We start from the raw sequence: 13,823 nt of genomic DNA, 5'->3' as shown, positions 1-13,823 counted from the left end.
ATATCAGTTGAGCACTTGGGGAGGTTGTGAGCATTCAGTCTCCTGGGCTCCTGCTTGTGAATGGCCAAGGGAGGTTTGTCGTATATTCAGCCTGTGATTGGTGCGATCTGGTCAAGTCTAAAATTAGGTTAGGATTTCAGTGTTTTTTTTCTTAAGTGGTGGATTTGGTCTGGGGTATTGCATGTCTATAAATAGTCTTCACTGTGCCGTAGAAAGCAGGTTGGGTTGCCACAGTGACCATGCTGAATCTCATTACCTCAGGGGATGATAGTAGTGTCATGGGCGGAACTGGTGATTGCAAGGGGAGTTGATCATGTGGCGCCTTATTTGCCCCCCCCCCAACACACACACACACACACACACACTCTCTTTTGTATGTGTCTGTGGAAATACTCATTCCCGCATCTGCTCAGCACTTTCTTATTAACCAGTCGGTTGAGTCAAAGGCGCAATATCCTCAGAGTGAGGAGCATGTCATCATTGTAAACAAGAGGATTGTTTGTCTCAGGGCTGTAACCTTGCCTCTCTTATTTAGAGAATGAGAGCACAGCTCTGTGGAAGCTCATAATAAGCATCTCGGCCTTATGAATGGGCTGAGCATTGTGTGTTTAGTGGCAGCTCGTTAAAAAAGCTAATGTAATGGACGATTGATGATTTGACGATTGACTATTCAGGTTGGGGACCTATATCAAGGAATCTAATAAAGGGCTAGGCTATTGACTGGATTTCAGTTTGTTAGTTGAAATATTGAAATCTGGGTATTTTCTGACTTGGTCTCAAAAACTGTAACTGGAAAGCATTAATTTACATAATCTCTGCGGGTCAACAGAGGACTCTGTGATTTTACATTACAAAATACCACAGTTGTACAACAAGGCCAAGACTTAAAACAGATTCCAAAGAACATGACTGTACGTAGCCCAATTTCTTTCTTAGTCTGTGCAAAAATACCTCACCTCAGATGCAACACCAGTGTCCTTTCAATCTCCTTCTGGATGCTATGTTCAGGAAGAATGAAAAAAAAATGAATAAAATGACTGTGCTGAGGTCTTACTGTCCCAGGATATATCGTTGAGACCTTTCTGATGTGGAGGCGTGTTCTGGGGACGTATTAGTCATGAGCCTTGGTCCCAAAGTAATCACTCTTCACTCCTCTCATCTGCTTTGATATGCCAGAGGCTGGGACACAGAGTATAAATGTGTGTGTGTGTGTGTGTGTGTCTGTGTCTGTGTGTGTGTGTGTGTGTGTGTGTGTGTGTGTGTGTGTGTGTGTGTGTGTATGTGTGTGTATGTGTGTGTGTGTGTGTGTGTGTGTGTGTCTGTGTGTGTATGTGTGTGTGTGAGAGAGAGGGGGGGGGGTACCTGTAAAAATGCCTCCCCAAGCAGAAGGGGCTGCTCATTTAATCGCTGAGTCAAGCTCTGATCTCTGGCAGTGGCGGTCAGCGAGCGAGATTGATGCGCTCCCCTGGATGGCCGCTCGCCGGCGACCTGCTCACTGTCTTGATTTAGCCCCCCTCACCTCCGCCCGATCGTTTACCTCACACACTTCCTCCTCCCAAACTTCAGAGGTGTCACCGAACATTCCACGGTGGACACCTCCTTGTCTGCGAGGTGCTTTTCGTGAGAAGAGCAGGAAGGAAGAAGGAGAGGAGAAAAAGGAAGGGAAGAAGAAAGAGAGATGAAAGAAGGGGCTCAGTTCTAAAAGAGGCTTTCTGTGAGTCATTGCAAGTGAGTCAATACTTTTTACTTGTCGGTTTTTCTAAGTAAAAAAATCTTGTGTTGTGGCAAAGCAGAGGCGGATAAGTTAATTACAGTCGTTACGTAATAATACCTGTGCTGCTGGTGTGACAGCTCTGCTTTTTTGACATGGGTTTATTCACGATCTGATTCTGAGCGTTTGCTCACCAGAGCAGGTTGTCTCTGAGCCTGGCGTTAATCCCGGCGCCTGGGCCGGGCCTCAAATCCCGGGGCTTGTGGGACCTGTCGTTGATCGGGGAGGCTAATGCGTCCTCATACCCAGTGACAGGGTCCTCCTGCCAGACGTGCCTTACTGAGCTTTACCGAGCCTTGCCGAGCAGGGCAGAAGTGCGCCGCAGGGCAGATTATCAGCAGAGGAACAGCAGGCCTGTTGGCCACACAGGCCACTCAACAGCAGGCCCTGGGCACTGGGGCAGCAGCAGGTGTTTGTGTGTGTGTGTGTGTGTGTGTGTGAGCGCAAAGGGGCTGGTCTGATTCTTGACAAAACTGACTGATTATTGAAAACTAGGGGAAATAACCAGGTTGCCTTAAATGAGGATGCTGTCCAACTGTTTGTGCATGTGTGAGCCATTTTGTATTTTGGAAGAGGTTGGATAGACAGCTTTTACAATAGGGGGTCAAATCAGGAAACGTGGAGCAAGGCATAGCATTGAACTATATATATTTATATATATATATATAAGGCTGCATTAACTAGAAATGTCTGGGTATGGGTTAGGCTAGTGCTAACCATCAGTCATTATGGAGAGCATTAGCATCTCCCTTATTGAAGGGCTATCAGTATTAAATCAGCTTTATTAATGATACCAACTCCAAGTCTCTTTGCTGGTGAAATAAATATGCTTCAGAATCTCAACTTTAAAATATCAGTTCATATTACTTCTATGGACATGGGAATAGCAAAGGTTTGGCAGATTTGGACCTGAGGATGACAGGGCAAGCTGGGCCTACCGGGTCTGATGATCTCTGCATCACTGAATCAATCAGGCGAAACACCCCCAATTAGGGTTACCTCAAAGAACCATGGTCTAATGACTGTGCCTCTTTTAAAAGCGAAAAAGAAAGCAGTTATTACTAAGACAGTGTGTACAAAGCTGAGGTACAACAATCAAAGCCTCTGAACACAGGGCTGAGAAAAAACACCTAAAAACTGAGTGCTCCATTAGCAAAAGCTGAAAAACAATCCTAGGGATTCAGAATACACTGGAAAACAAAGTGCTTGTATTTAAGCCTCTGGTTCATAAGTGGTATACTTGATTCGTCCTGCATGGTGAACCACATGTGGTGGGGACACAGCCGCTTTCTGCTCCGTCTCTTTAGTGTTGAGGACACACCAGCGTGTGTGTTTATGCCCGTTGTTGAGCCTTGTGTCAAGGCCAGTTAAGAGCTAGAGGGAGCACAGTCAAGGCCCGTTGGCATTTAGACGACAGAGAGAGAGAGAGAAATAGCCTTTTCCTCTGAGCCTACCATACAGCGTGAATCATCAGTGATTGGTTCAGCCTCATTGGTAATTCCTAATCAGCACATCCAATGGGACTCTTGTTCGCTACTTAAAAATAAAATAGCGAAATACCACAGCTATAAACCACAGTTGAAAAGGGGTCACAAGCAGACATGAGCTTCCATGCAAACTCAGTTAGAGATGCAGGACTGTGTCATTGACAATGGAACTGTGATCTGTCTCTTCTCTTCTTCCAGGAGGACCCATTCTTTTCCACTGCACTGCTCAGAGCACCATGATCAGGGGCGACCCACCTCCCCCTTGCCACTCATAGCTTAGCTCAAGATCCTGATTGGACCCCGTCTCTGTTGCCCCCAGTTGCCATGACCTAGAAAGGGTTCCTGCTCAGAAATGGAGAAAAAGAAGATGTGCCCCCGCCTGCTGGACTACCTGGTGGTAGTCGGAGTCAGGTAACCTCTCACATGTTTATTTTTTTTTATTCAGCTGATCACCACCAAATCAGGAAGTCATGTGACCTTGGTTTCAAAATGTTGTTATTCAGCTGAAGAATGGCATGGGATGGCTGTGCATGTGTGTGCCTGTGCTTGATTACGCATACAGGCAGGCTTGTTTGTTGTTGTAGGTGTTGTGTTTATTTTGTTTATTCAGACTATATGCCCCTGAAATGTGATGCGAAGGAGGATTCAACCCCCTGCCTGTCTGTCTGTCTCTCTCTCCACCTTCAGGCAGCCCAGCAGTGACAGCGTGTCTCAGACCCCACAGCTGCTGCGCCGCTACCCGCTGGAGGACCAGCCCGACTTCCCGCTGCCACCCGACGTGGTGTTCTTCTGCCAGCCCGAGGGCTGCCTGAGCATCCGCCAGCGGCGCGTCAGCCTTCGCGACGACGCCTCCTTTGTCTTCACGCTCACTGACAAGGACTCGGGTGTCACGCGCTACGGCATCTGTGTCAACTTCTACCGCTCTTTCCAGCGGGGACACCACAAGCCTCGGCCAGAGGGAAGAGGTGAGTTTACAAGTGTGGGACTGTTGGATGTGGGGGCTGGGACTGGCTCTATGCACTTACACATTACACATACATTACAAGTACATTACACATAAGTTACACATACAAGATACATCACAATTCATGTATTGCTGTTGAAAGCTGATCAAAAACATCTGTATACCTACTCCTTTCAGCCTATTGTTTTATCTTGTGTTATCATATGTTCAGGCAGCTTGGAATTGGGAAAGTTCCCAATTCGGAACGTCCCACTTCCATTAGTTGAGAGCGTTCACACAATGATGATAAACAACGGCAATGGTATTAACGTTAAGTAGGCTAGCTAACCAGAAGTTTAACATGTTAACATGTATGTTAGTTAAACAAAAGTAAACTGCATCATTTAACAGTATCGTTTAACATCACAATCACCTGTGCTAATGAGTACAACCTAAATAAACAATGAAGTAAACTTATTTGTGCGCAGAGCAAGTTCATTTTTTACCACAAACGTTGCCATGTTGAGTGACATCAAACTTAATTCTCTGAGCTCTCAAAAACTCCCGCTACTTCCTAGTGGGATGTTCCAAATTTGACAGGTGTTGAGGTGTATTCACCCACTCAGTGGTCGGAAATTTCCCACTGTTGTTGTTGTTCATGAATTGAATTGATTCCTGTCATAGTTGTTTCCATAAGGGGTTCAAATGTCATGCTGCATTTTCAGGAGACAAGAATGCCCCGACAACCGAAATGGGTGTGGAAGCCACGGAAAAATCCGAGGTCTCCTCCGCCGAAGAGGCGGACTTGGTGCCCCCCGCGGGAGAGGCGGTCCACGCTAAGTCCCCCCAGCCCAAGCGCGGCGTTCGGGCGGCCCCTCGCAACCGCAACAGCACCCTGACTTCGCTGTGCATCCTCAGCCACTACCCCTTCTTCTCCACCTTCCGGGAATGTCTCTACATCCTCAAGCGGATGGTGGACTGCTGCAGCCAGAGGCTCAACCAGCGTGCCGGCCTGCCCAAGGGCACACAGAGGTCAGTCTCTCAGCAGAGCGGTTGTTTTCATTTGGCACCATAAATTGTGTGCTGTTGAGTACGTTGTTAATTATTACCAACATTCTACAGTATTCCAAGATAGAATATTCCGTCATCAAAGTGGGTTCCTATTGTGTTCTGATAGTGACTGATTATTTTGTTAATTCAGTGTTTGATGTCAATGCAGAAACTGAAGAATTAATGTAACTGCTCGATTAGGCTACTCTGTGCAACCCCTACCTCAGACTTCATTTTCACATATCTTTGGCAGTAGTAATCTTGTAGCTTATGCGCTGTTTGTTTCCCACACCCCCCATCCCCCCCTGTGTTGCGCAGATATGGGAAGCCATTTTATCATGATCAGATTATATAGACTGACAGTATTTTTTCGAAGATAAACAGCACCCGTATTTTACACATGCAGTTACCGCCACCATTCACTTGCCAGCACAGAAATCTACACCCCATTGATGCTTGACGGGTGCTAATTTTGCTCCCTGCTTTTAAGCTATGTTAAGATCTTGCATAATAAACATCCTGATCATTTTCATATGCTTCTTGCTGTTTGCTAATTGACTGAATGGAAAGAACCCCAGCATGAAACATACTTAAAACCCAGCTTTGATGGATAAGCAGGTGTGTTTGTGTGGTACTAAACAACTTATGCTTTCCAGTGCTAAGATGCTTGGAAAGCCCAGTGTGTCTGTGTGTGTGTGTCTCGTGTGTGTCTGTGTCTGTGTGCGTGAGCGTGAATATAAGGTGTTATGTTTGTTCCTATCTCCTGAGCTTGAGACTTCCCAGGGCTGGTTATGTAACCCTGCCACAGTACAGAAGGGCCTCCTCCCATAGCATGGCGCCAGCACTGAAATAGAACCCTGATCATTGGACCAGGCACTTACATATTTCCCCTTCAAAGTGAAGAGACCTGTTCTCCAGATCAATGTGGCATCACACAGTGCAGTTTTAACCCCTTCCCCCATTCTCCCACCACCCGCCTCCCTCCTCCTTTTTCTCACCAGATCCTCCTCTGGTTACCTAGCAACCAATCTGATGGCAATGCACAAATCAAGATATTGAGGCGGAATTTGTTTACAGTTACAGCCCCCCCCCCCCCCTCCCCGGGCCGGAACTGAGCTCAATTTTAAGCACCCACTTCAGTTCTGTTTGCTGTTATGTTGCTGAGGTTTGTCATTAAGAAGGAAAATGTGTAAATGATTACAAGCGGAATAATCAGTTAAGAGCTTTACTCTTCTTTATGGTTATTGGATTGTATGATTTTGATGGACGTACCCAGTGGTATACTTTTATGGTCACTTGATCATATTTTCCATTATAAAAGACATCAAGTCATTTTATTGGACACTTTACTGGAGCGTTTCTCTGGATTTAATCTGCTTGCTGCTGACAGATCTCAGCAATTTTTGTCTTTGGTTTCTGCTGGAAGCTATACAGTGTGCAGTGTGTTCTGTTTAAAATGGTTCCCATCAGCTCCTACTGAGAACTCAGCCTGGTCTGGGTGCATGTGGTCACGATGATGAGTAAGAATGACCTCTGCGTATACACTGCAGTCGCCATTTCCAGTGTGCGCCTCAGGCACCATGCGCACACACACACACACACACACACACACACACACACACATACACACGGCTGATTTCACCACACCGTAGTTTCTTACATAAGCACATTACTCATCCTCAACCAGGTTTAGTTCTGTCCAGTCCAAACATGGTTTCTTTGTTTTACTGCAAAGAATCACAGCGGAAGCACATTATTTTGTGGTGGAAAAACAAACACAATATTCCTCTGTCTGTTTGTCTGTCTGTCTGTCTGTCTGTACAGAGTGATTGTTTCATCTTCCTCCTCTCGCCTCATCAACCCATCATTCCAATCCAACCCTTCATGTATTTGCATCACAAATTCCATGTCACTTCACATTCATTGTTTATCTAAACACTGTTACACAGAACTTGTAGAAAGCACTCATTGCGTCAATTGCTTTGACATCAATTCCGTAAACCATGAGGGACATGTGCAGCTTACGACCCCTACTTACTTTTGCCCCTCTGGGCCTTTGACCTTTTGACATTCAAGTGAAGCATGGGTCACCCACATGCAGGGTCTTAAGGGCAATCCTCTCCGTCCGCCTGTCACCTCTGAGGGCTTCTGACATCCACCACATGACCGCAGGAAGACTGACCAGGCTGCTTCGTCAGACTTAATGAAGACCCTCTAATTGCTGGGGCATTTCAGCACGGCAGCAGCAGCAGGGACAGAGAGACAGAGACAGAGAGACAGACAGACAGACAGACAGAGAGACAGACAGACACGGTGTGGCTAGGGAATAGTGGGCTCTTATTTGTCACTGGTTGTTGGTGGTTGTGTGTGATCATTTTCAGTGAATGTTTCTCTTAGATGCTCATTTTGCTGGTTTTGAAAGGCCATACAGTCTGTGCTAATGTTTGTCCCCGACGTGGTCATGGCATGTTCTGTCTACTGACCTGCCCAGTCATGCCACTCAGTCCAGATCCACCATATATCAAAAAAGGAAATTTACTGAGTGTGGCTGCCTTTAAACCTAATAAGTTAGTGCAAGAAAGAGGGATGGAGAGAGAGAATCATCCAGCGAAAGAGAAAGATGTGAGAGTGAAACTCAGACTAAGAGCGAGTGCATAGTAGAGATCGGGCGGCTTATGTAACTCTTGGTTGTCTGGAGCAGACTGAGTGACAGATTGGGGTTGCTGGCTGTCCTCGGGGACCGGCTGGGAGAGGTGGGAGGTTTGTACAGATGAGCAAACGAAAGCTAACTCCACGCACTCGCGCAACAGTCTCCTTTGAAAAACTCCCCAACTCGAGTGCTGTTCAAGCACCAATCTGTCCAAATTGGATAGATTTTCCTCAAGGGCGGTGCCTGGCACGTCAAATGTAATTTCACATTTAGCCAAATTAAACTACAAAAATTGCCTGTGTTGAACCTAGACTACGAGTTTCTGCTTAAACCTAAACTAAATTAAAGTCACTTGCTGTGCCTGCTACTCTCTATTATTTACTTTCTGCTTTTTGCTTGTACATTGAATAGCCATCTTCTCCATCAATCACATTTAATGGTAGAGGTCATATTTTCATACAGACGGGGGTTAGTGTTTTGCTGGTGGCCTTTCAGTGGCGTGGTGGTGAGCACTGGCTGCACTCCGCTCTGAGACTCAGGCCTGGGTGGTTTTCTCTTCTCCCTCGGGGGCTTTTATTAGTGCTGAATAACAGTAATTAGCCAAAGAGCAGAGACCCCCACTGTGGCCATCTGGAGCAATTACTGCTCTTACTAACCCTTTTTCTGTAAAACATGGGCGGGAGGTAACACCACAGCAACAGCGCTGACCGCTGGACTAACAGAGAAAACTCTGCTGTGTGATTTTGAAGAATGAGGTTCAGATGCTTTTAATGGCGACATGTTTGGTTGGAGTGCAGCCCTCCTGATCACTTTGGCCATAGTCTTCATAATGAGGCGTTTTAGAGGTTTTATTGGTGTGCAGTACGTATGGTACTCTAAAGAGAAGAGAGAATTGGGGTAGTTCGCATCTTTCTGTGCTGGTCTCTGCTGCGTGTATGTCTAAAGTGTTGGGACTTGCAAAGTGTATGTTTTTTAACATCCTGTTATACTTCCTTCCTCTATTTTTAGTGTCTTTCTTCATATCTGGGGTGTACATTTGACTTTTAGTTTGGCCTGTGGCTACTATACCAGAGACTTAAATAAGTAAATACTAGCCTTACTAGTTGATCAAACTCCTAGCAGAATTACATAATCTATTATTTAACCGTAGACTGTAAAATTTGGGTTCCTTAATAGTTTAATGGACTGCTATTTGACAGAGTTATGTGAAATAATACAGTTGAGTACTGATCCAACTGCTGCTGGTAAGCTAGCCTAGGGATGATCTCACTAATTGGCTGTGTACAGGTGCAACCTACTTCTTCACACCTGCCTTATTAGTTGTAATTATAGTCTGGCATACTGCCAATGAACTATAGCACAGGTGTTCAGATTAAGACAGACCTAAAGGGAATGCTACCCCCATAAACACTGTCATTTGGTGGCCTAATACTGCTTTCTAATGTGAATTTGGACCATTTGCATTGGGAAACCTGGTGTGGGTGGATTTAAATCCGCATAAAATCTTTTGAAGTTGAATAAGAAATGAATTGGCTAGAGAGGGGTGGATTAACTCCCCCTTCACATTGGGTAAGGTTGATGAAAACGGGTTTATTTGTATCAAATCGCATTTGTTGAGATTTTATTAAGTGCTTCTGTTAAAGTTACACTGACAACCTCAAGTTTTGAAACCACAACTGTTTCCAACTCCTCCCTTGATTAAGAGTGTCCATTTTCATAAATGCATTTCAAATATATAATGAGCTAGTGACTAGAGCCTACATGTTTATGTAGATTAAAGCCTTAATGGTTCCATTTGGTTCCAACATGCTATCACTTTCTCTAAATTAGAAAAAGATTTAAATGGTACACTATACATTTTGCCTGGATGTGCTGTCTTTTTGTTCTCGTCCCATTGGCGCTGTAATGTACTGAATCATGTGAAGAATGAGAAAGACTAACAAGATTTCAGGACGACACTCCAGCCACCTCCAACATATATGCAGAAAGGCCTGCGAAACGAGGCGGCACTCTGCCATGCAATATGGAGTGAATACTGAGCAATTTCAGAACCTTACATAATCGTCTACATGATAAATGTGGAAATATGATCTATATATTCCCTGGATTTCCAGGAGCTCCATCCTAAGCAAGACCCTACCTCAGATGCTCTATTTGAATAGTATGTATGAAGCATTCTTGTAAGCAGCCTGGCAGAGAGCACGTACACTATAAATACCAAAGCTATTTTTAAACCTAGTCACTTAGGGGTCTGATAAGTCCAAGGTTGGGGGCTTTGTTTGTGTGCTTAGTGCATGCCTGTAGGAGGATAACCTTTTTCTTCATTCTCTCCATTCTCACTCTCTCTCTCCCTCCTACTCTCTTACCTCACTCCCCTTCTCCGTCTTGTGTTTTTATTAATCTTTCTTTTTTTGTTCTCTTTGATTCCCCCTTTATCTCCCCCACCCCCTTCCTCCTTTTCCCACTAACCTTCCTTTCCTTTTCTCATAACCCCCCCTCCCTCCATCAGGGACACCATGTGGCGCATGTTCACGGGGGCGCTCTCCACGGAGGAGAAGGAGAAAGGCAGCCAGCTGCTGCAGGACCTGCGCGAGATCGAGTCGTGGGTGTACCGGCTGCTGCGCTCGCCCGTGCCCGTGGCGGGCCAGCGGCGCGTGGACGTGGAGGTGCTGCCGCACGAGATGCAGCCGGCGCTCACCTTCGCCCTGCCCGACTCCTCACGCTTCTGCATGGTGGACTTCCCCCTGCACCTGCCGCTGGAGCTGCTGGGCGTGGACGGCTGTCTGCTGGTGCTCAGCTGCATCCTGCTCGAGCACAAGGTAAACACACACAGAGGAATTGTTCCAGACGGAACATGGACATGTGTGTGCTGTACTCCGGAAACTGCAGAAACTGTAATAAACAAATACGCACGCACACGCACACACACACACACACACACACACACATACATACATACACACACACACACACACACACACACACACACACACACACACACACACACACACACACACACACCCACAATAAGATAATCCCCAACACTAACCCTGTCCATGTTGAATAGTTTCCTTGTTTGGAAAATCAAACTCGGTGTCTGAACACCCAAACAAGCACAAGTCATCCCCCCACCCCACCCCACAGACCCATATGCACAAACCCACAAAAAAATGACATTGACATGACATCCTTCTTGTTCTATGAGGTTTCCTGCTTATATGGGTTATTGCTGTGGACTACCATGACCTCGACTAGCTTCTGTTCCTGCCGCATCCTCATGTAGAGAGCACGTTGGCTCTGTCACTGCGACGGATGCCTGTGCTGTGGAGAACGAGTAGAGCGTGCCCTTGAGATGAGAGCACCACTGCTAATGCGTAGTGGAGTGCTCACGGGTCACTGGGCCTCTCCGGGAAAAACATAGCCCTCTTGTGGCCGTGCAGGAGCATGCTGGTCAACTGTCCTGAAATGCCTACAACTATTCTGCCCCCTCACACCTATAACAATTGCACATATTTGCCCTCTTGCTAATGCTAATATCCCCTTCAATGTTCCTAGGACATTGTGAGGGTTTGAGTGTTTTCTTTAATATGCGTTTGGCAGTGTTTGTGGAATGTTTTGGGACAACTGTAATGGAATAGGTATAGTTATTAATGTTATAATTATATATAATAGTTATAGGTATTTGGCCAAAGCACAACGTGTGTATGTTCCTGTCTCCTCTTCAGGTGGTGCTTCAGTCTCGGGACTATAATGCCCTGTCCATGAGCGTGATGGCGTTTGTGTCTATGATCTACCCTCTGGAGTACATGTTCCCAGTCATCCCACTGCTGCCCACGTGCATGGCCTCAGCTGAACAAGTAGGAAGCACTCGACTGTTCCCCATTCTTCCCACTCGCACTGGATCCAGAGCTGAATAAATTAAGCCAGTTTTGCAAATGGCAGCATACCAATGCGATTAACATACGATGGATTTCATTTATAATTTTTTTGTCTCCCAGTGGGCCACACATTTTACCAAGGCAATTTCATCTGTTGTGCTCGTTCTCTAATAAGTACCCTAGTGTGTAATCCATTCTAATCTGTATGGTGACAAATACAACAAATGGTAGACATTGAGAATAATTAATAAAAAAAAATGTTTTAGTGGTGATGCATTAACATATTGTTTTCTTGAAACAGGGAATGCAGTGGCGTGCTGTAATGCGTCTTTAATGTCTTCTCTTTGCTTCGCCCCGCAGCTTCTTCTTGCACCCACCCCCTACATCATTGGCGTTCCGGCCAGCTTCTTCCTGTACAAGGCTGATTTCAGGATGCCAGATGATGTGTGGCTAGTTGATCTTGACTGCAACAAGGTCTGTGTTCTATACCAGAATTATATTACTATCCCATTGCAGAAGGACTACGTAGCACACCCCTCGGATTTGATTCGATTTATGTCCACTTGTGTATTTCAAGTTTTAGATTTACCGGCCCATGTCCTAATTCCCTCTGTAATTGATGTGAACTCTGTGATGCAGTCCACAAATGCCTCCATACTCTCTTACTCATACCATCCATATTTCATGACCTATGTTCTTACCCATAACCTACACTGGGCTGTATGAAAGCATATCAGAAATAGATCAGCCAACCTACAGACACAATTGCTTTTTTTTTTTCTTCTTTTCTCCGCCTATGTTGTCAGTCACATTGTTTGTTTGTGTACAGGTCCTCAGACCCACCAATGCGGAGATCCTTCCCCCTCTCCCTGAGCCGGAGTCATCTGAGCTGAAGAAGCATCTGAAGCAGGTAGAGCACACAATGGCCTCCCTCCTGCCTCTCTAGGTTTACTCATTATTGTCACCTGACCGGCACAGTTTTTGCCCCCGCGGCCCGCACAGTTTGCCCCGGGGCCAGTGCTGCTTCGACAATATTGGCAGCCAGTGTTGATCCAGTCTTACTGAGAGGCGTGCCCTCTACTACACAGCCATGTTGATGAGGTGGAATTGAAGCCTGTGTAGTACTGACAGCCTGGCAAGGTTTGATTAGCGTCAGGTGATTTGGCACAATGCAAGATCCTATTGACCTAGAAAGAGTTCCAATACCATGAGCAGAATGGTCATACGATCCACCTTTGTTTTTGGCTGTGGAACAAAACATTAAAGATTGAGTACATCTGTGTTTGTCTGAGATTGTTTGTATTCAGACATATTTCCCCTGCTCCAGTAAAGTACTGGGAAAAAATACATGATTATTTGTCCTCTCTGCCCAAATGTGTACATAAGGTTGTTCGTTATTGATGCCATTGCACTAACCACAATAAGCTTTCTCTCCCTCTTCTCTTTTCACATTCTAGCTCATGCAGGTAAAAGTGAAACTGGGAGCTGCTGTGTTGGATCCCAGTCTTAACTGTAGTTTCTCTTTACTAATCCACAGCCCCCAATGGTAGAACCACCGTAGCAAGTGTAGAAAATGGGACTGATTCAAAGACAGTTCATGATGGACCAGAGCTAGACTTTTCTAAAATTTCTAGTGTTATTTTCTTTTGACCTCTTAATTTGGTGTTCTTTTGAAGAGGTTTGAAAAATGCTTTAAAATTATTTTAGTAAAAGGACTGTGTCAAACATTACTAATAATAACTGCTGTAGACACAGTAAGTCATTTGAATGTTATTGTAGTTTATGTGAACCATGGATGCCCTCTGAATCAGACCCAGAGAAGTAGACATTTACTGTTGTGATTCCTTAGCCCCCAACCCTAGTTCTGTGTATAGATGGCCTCCACACTAGATTTCCTGATCGAAAGTTCTAGAGTTGTGAGAAAATATTTATACACTTGAGTATTGCAATTCTATGTTTTGTGATACTGTATCGATTCTCAAATCGGTTGAAACACTATCTACTTCAATTAATAACGTACATGCAAAGTTTCGTGGCAAACCGT

The 13,823-nt window shown here is 45.3% G+C and overlaps 1 protein-coding gene across 50 annotated transcripts in view; it reads left to right on the top strand.

Moving 5' to 3' along the window:
• The window catches only part of madd (MAP-kinase activating death domain), a 47,029-nt gene that overhangs the window by 3,481 nt on the left and 29,725 nt on the right, over window positions 1-13,823 (top strand). For 26 of the 50 annotated variants that reach the window (XM_031569370.2, XM_031569394.2, XM_042708070.1 and 23 more), the window contains exons 2-9: window positions 3,457-3,669; window positions 3,946-4,223; window positions 4,927-5,233; window positions 10,411-10,720; window positions 11,627-11,758; window positions 12,140-12,253; window positions 12,609-12,689; window positions 13,237-13,245. In XM_031569370.2, the coding sequence (XP_031425230.1) occupies window positions 3,611-3,669; window positions 3,946-4,223; window positions 4,927-5,233; window positions 10,411-10,720; window positions 11,627-11,758; window positions 12,140-12,253; window positions 12,609-12,689; window positions 13,237-13,245 (1,290 nt within the window). In that variant the 5' untranslated portion in view covers window positions 3,457-3,610. The remainder of the gene's footprint in view (window positions 1-3,456; window positions 3,670-3,945; window positions 4,224-4,926; window positions 5,234-10,410; window positions 10,721-11,626; window positions 11,759-12,139; window positions 12,254-12,608; window positions 12,690-13,236; window positions 13,246-13,823) is intronic. The other 24 variants (XM_031569395.2, XM_042708075.1, XM_012834687.3 and 21 more) reach the window with 1 other exon arrangement.

The sequence above is a fragment of the Clupea harengus genome, chromosome 6 (genome assembly GCF_900700415.2).
Source record: "Clupea harengus chromosome 6, Ch_v2.0.2, whole genome shotgun sequence".
Lineage (NCBI taxonomy): Eukaryota > Metazoa > Chordata > Actinopteri > Clupeiformes > Clupeidae > Clupea > Clupea harengus.
Note: the sequence above shows the minus strand (reverse complement) of the source record. Positions and strands in the feature narration are given on the sequence as shown.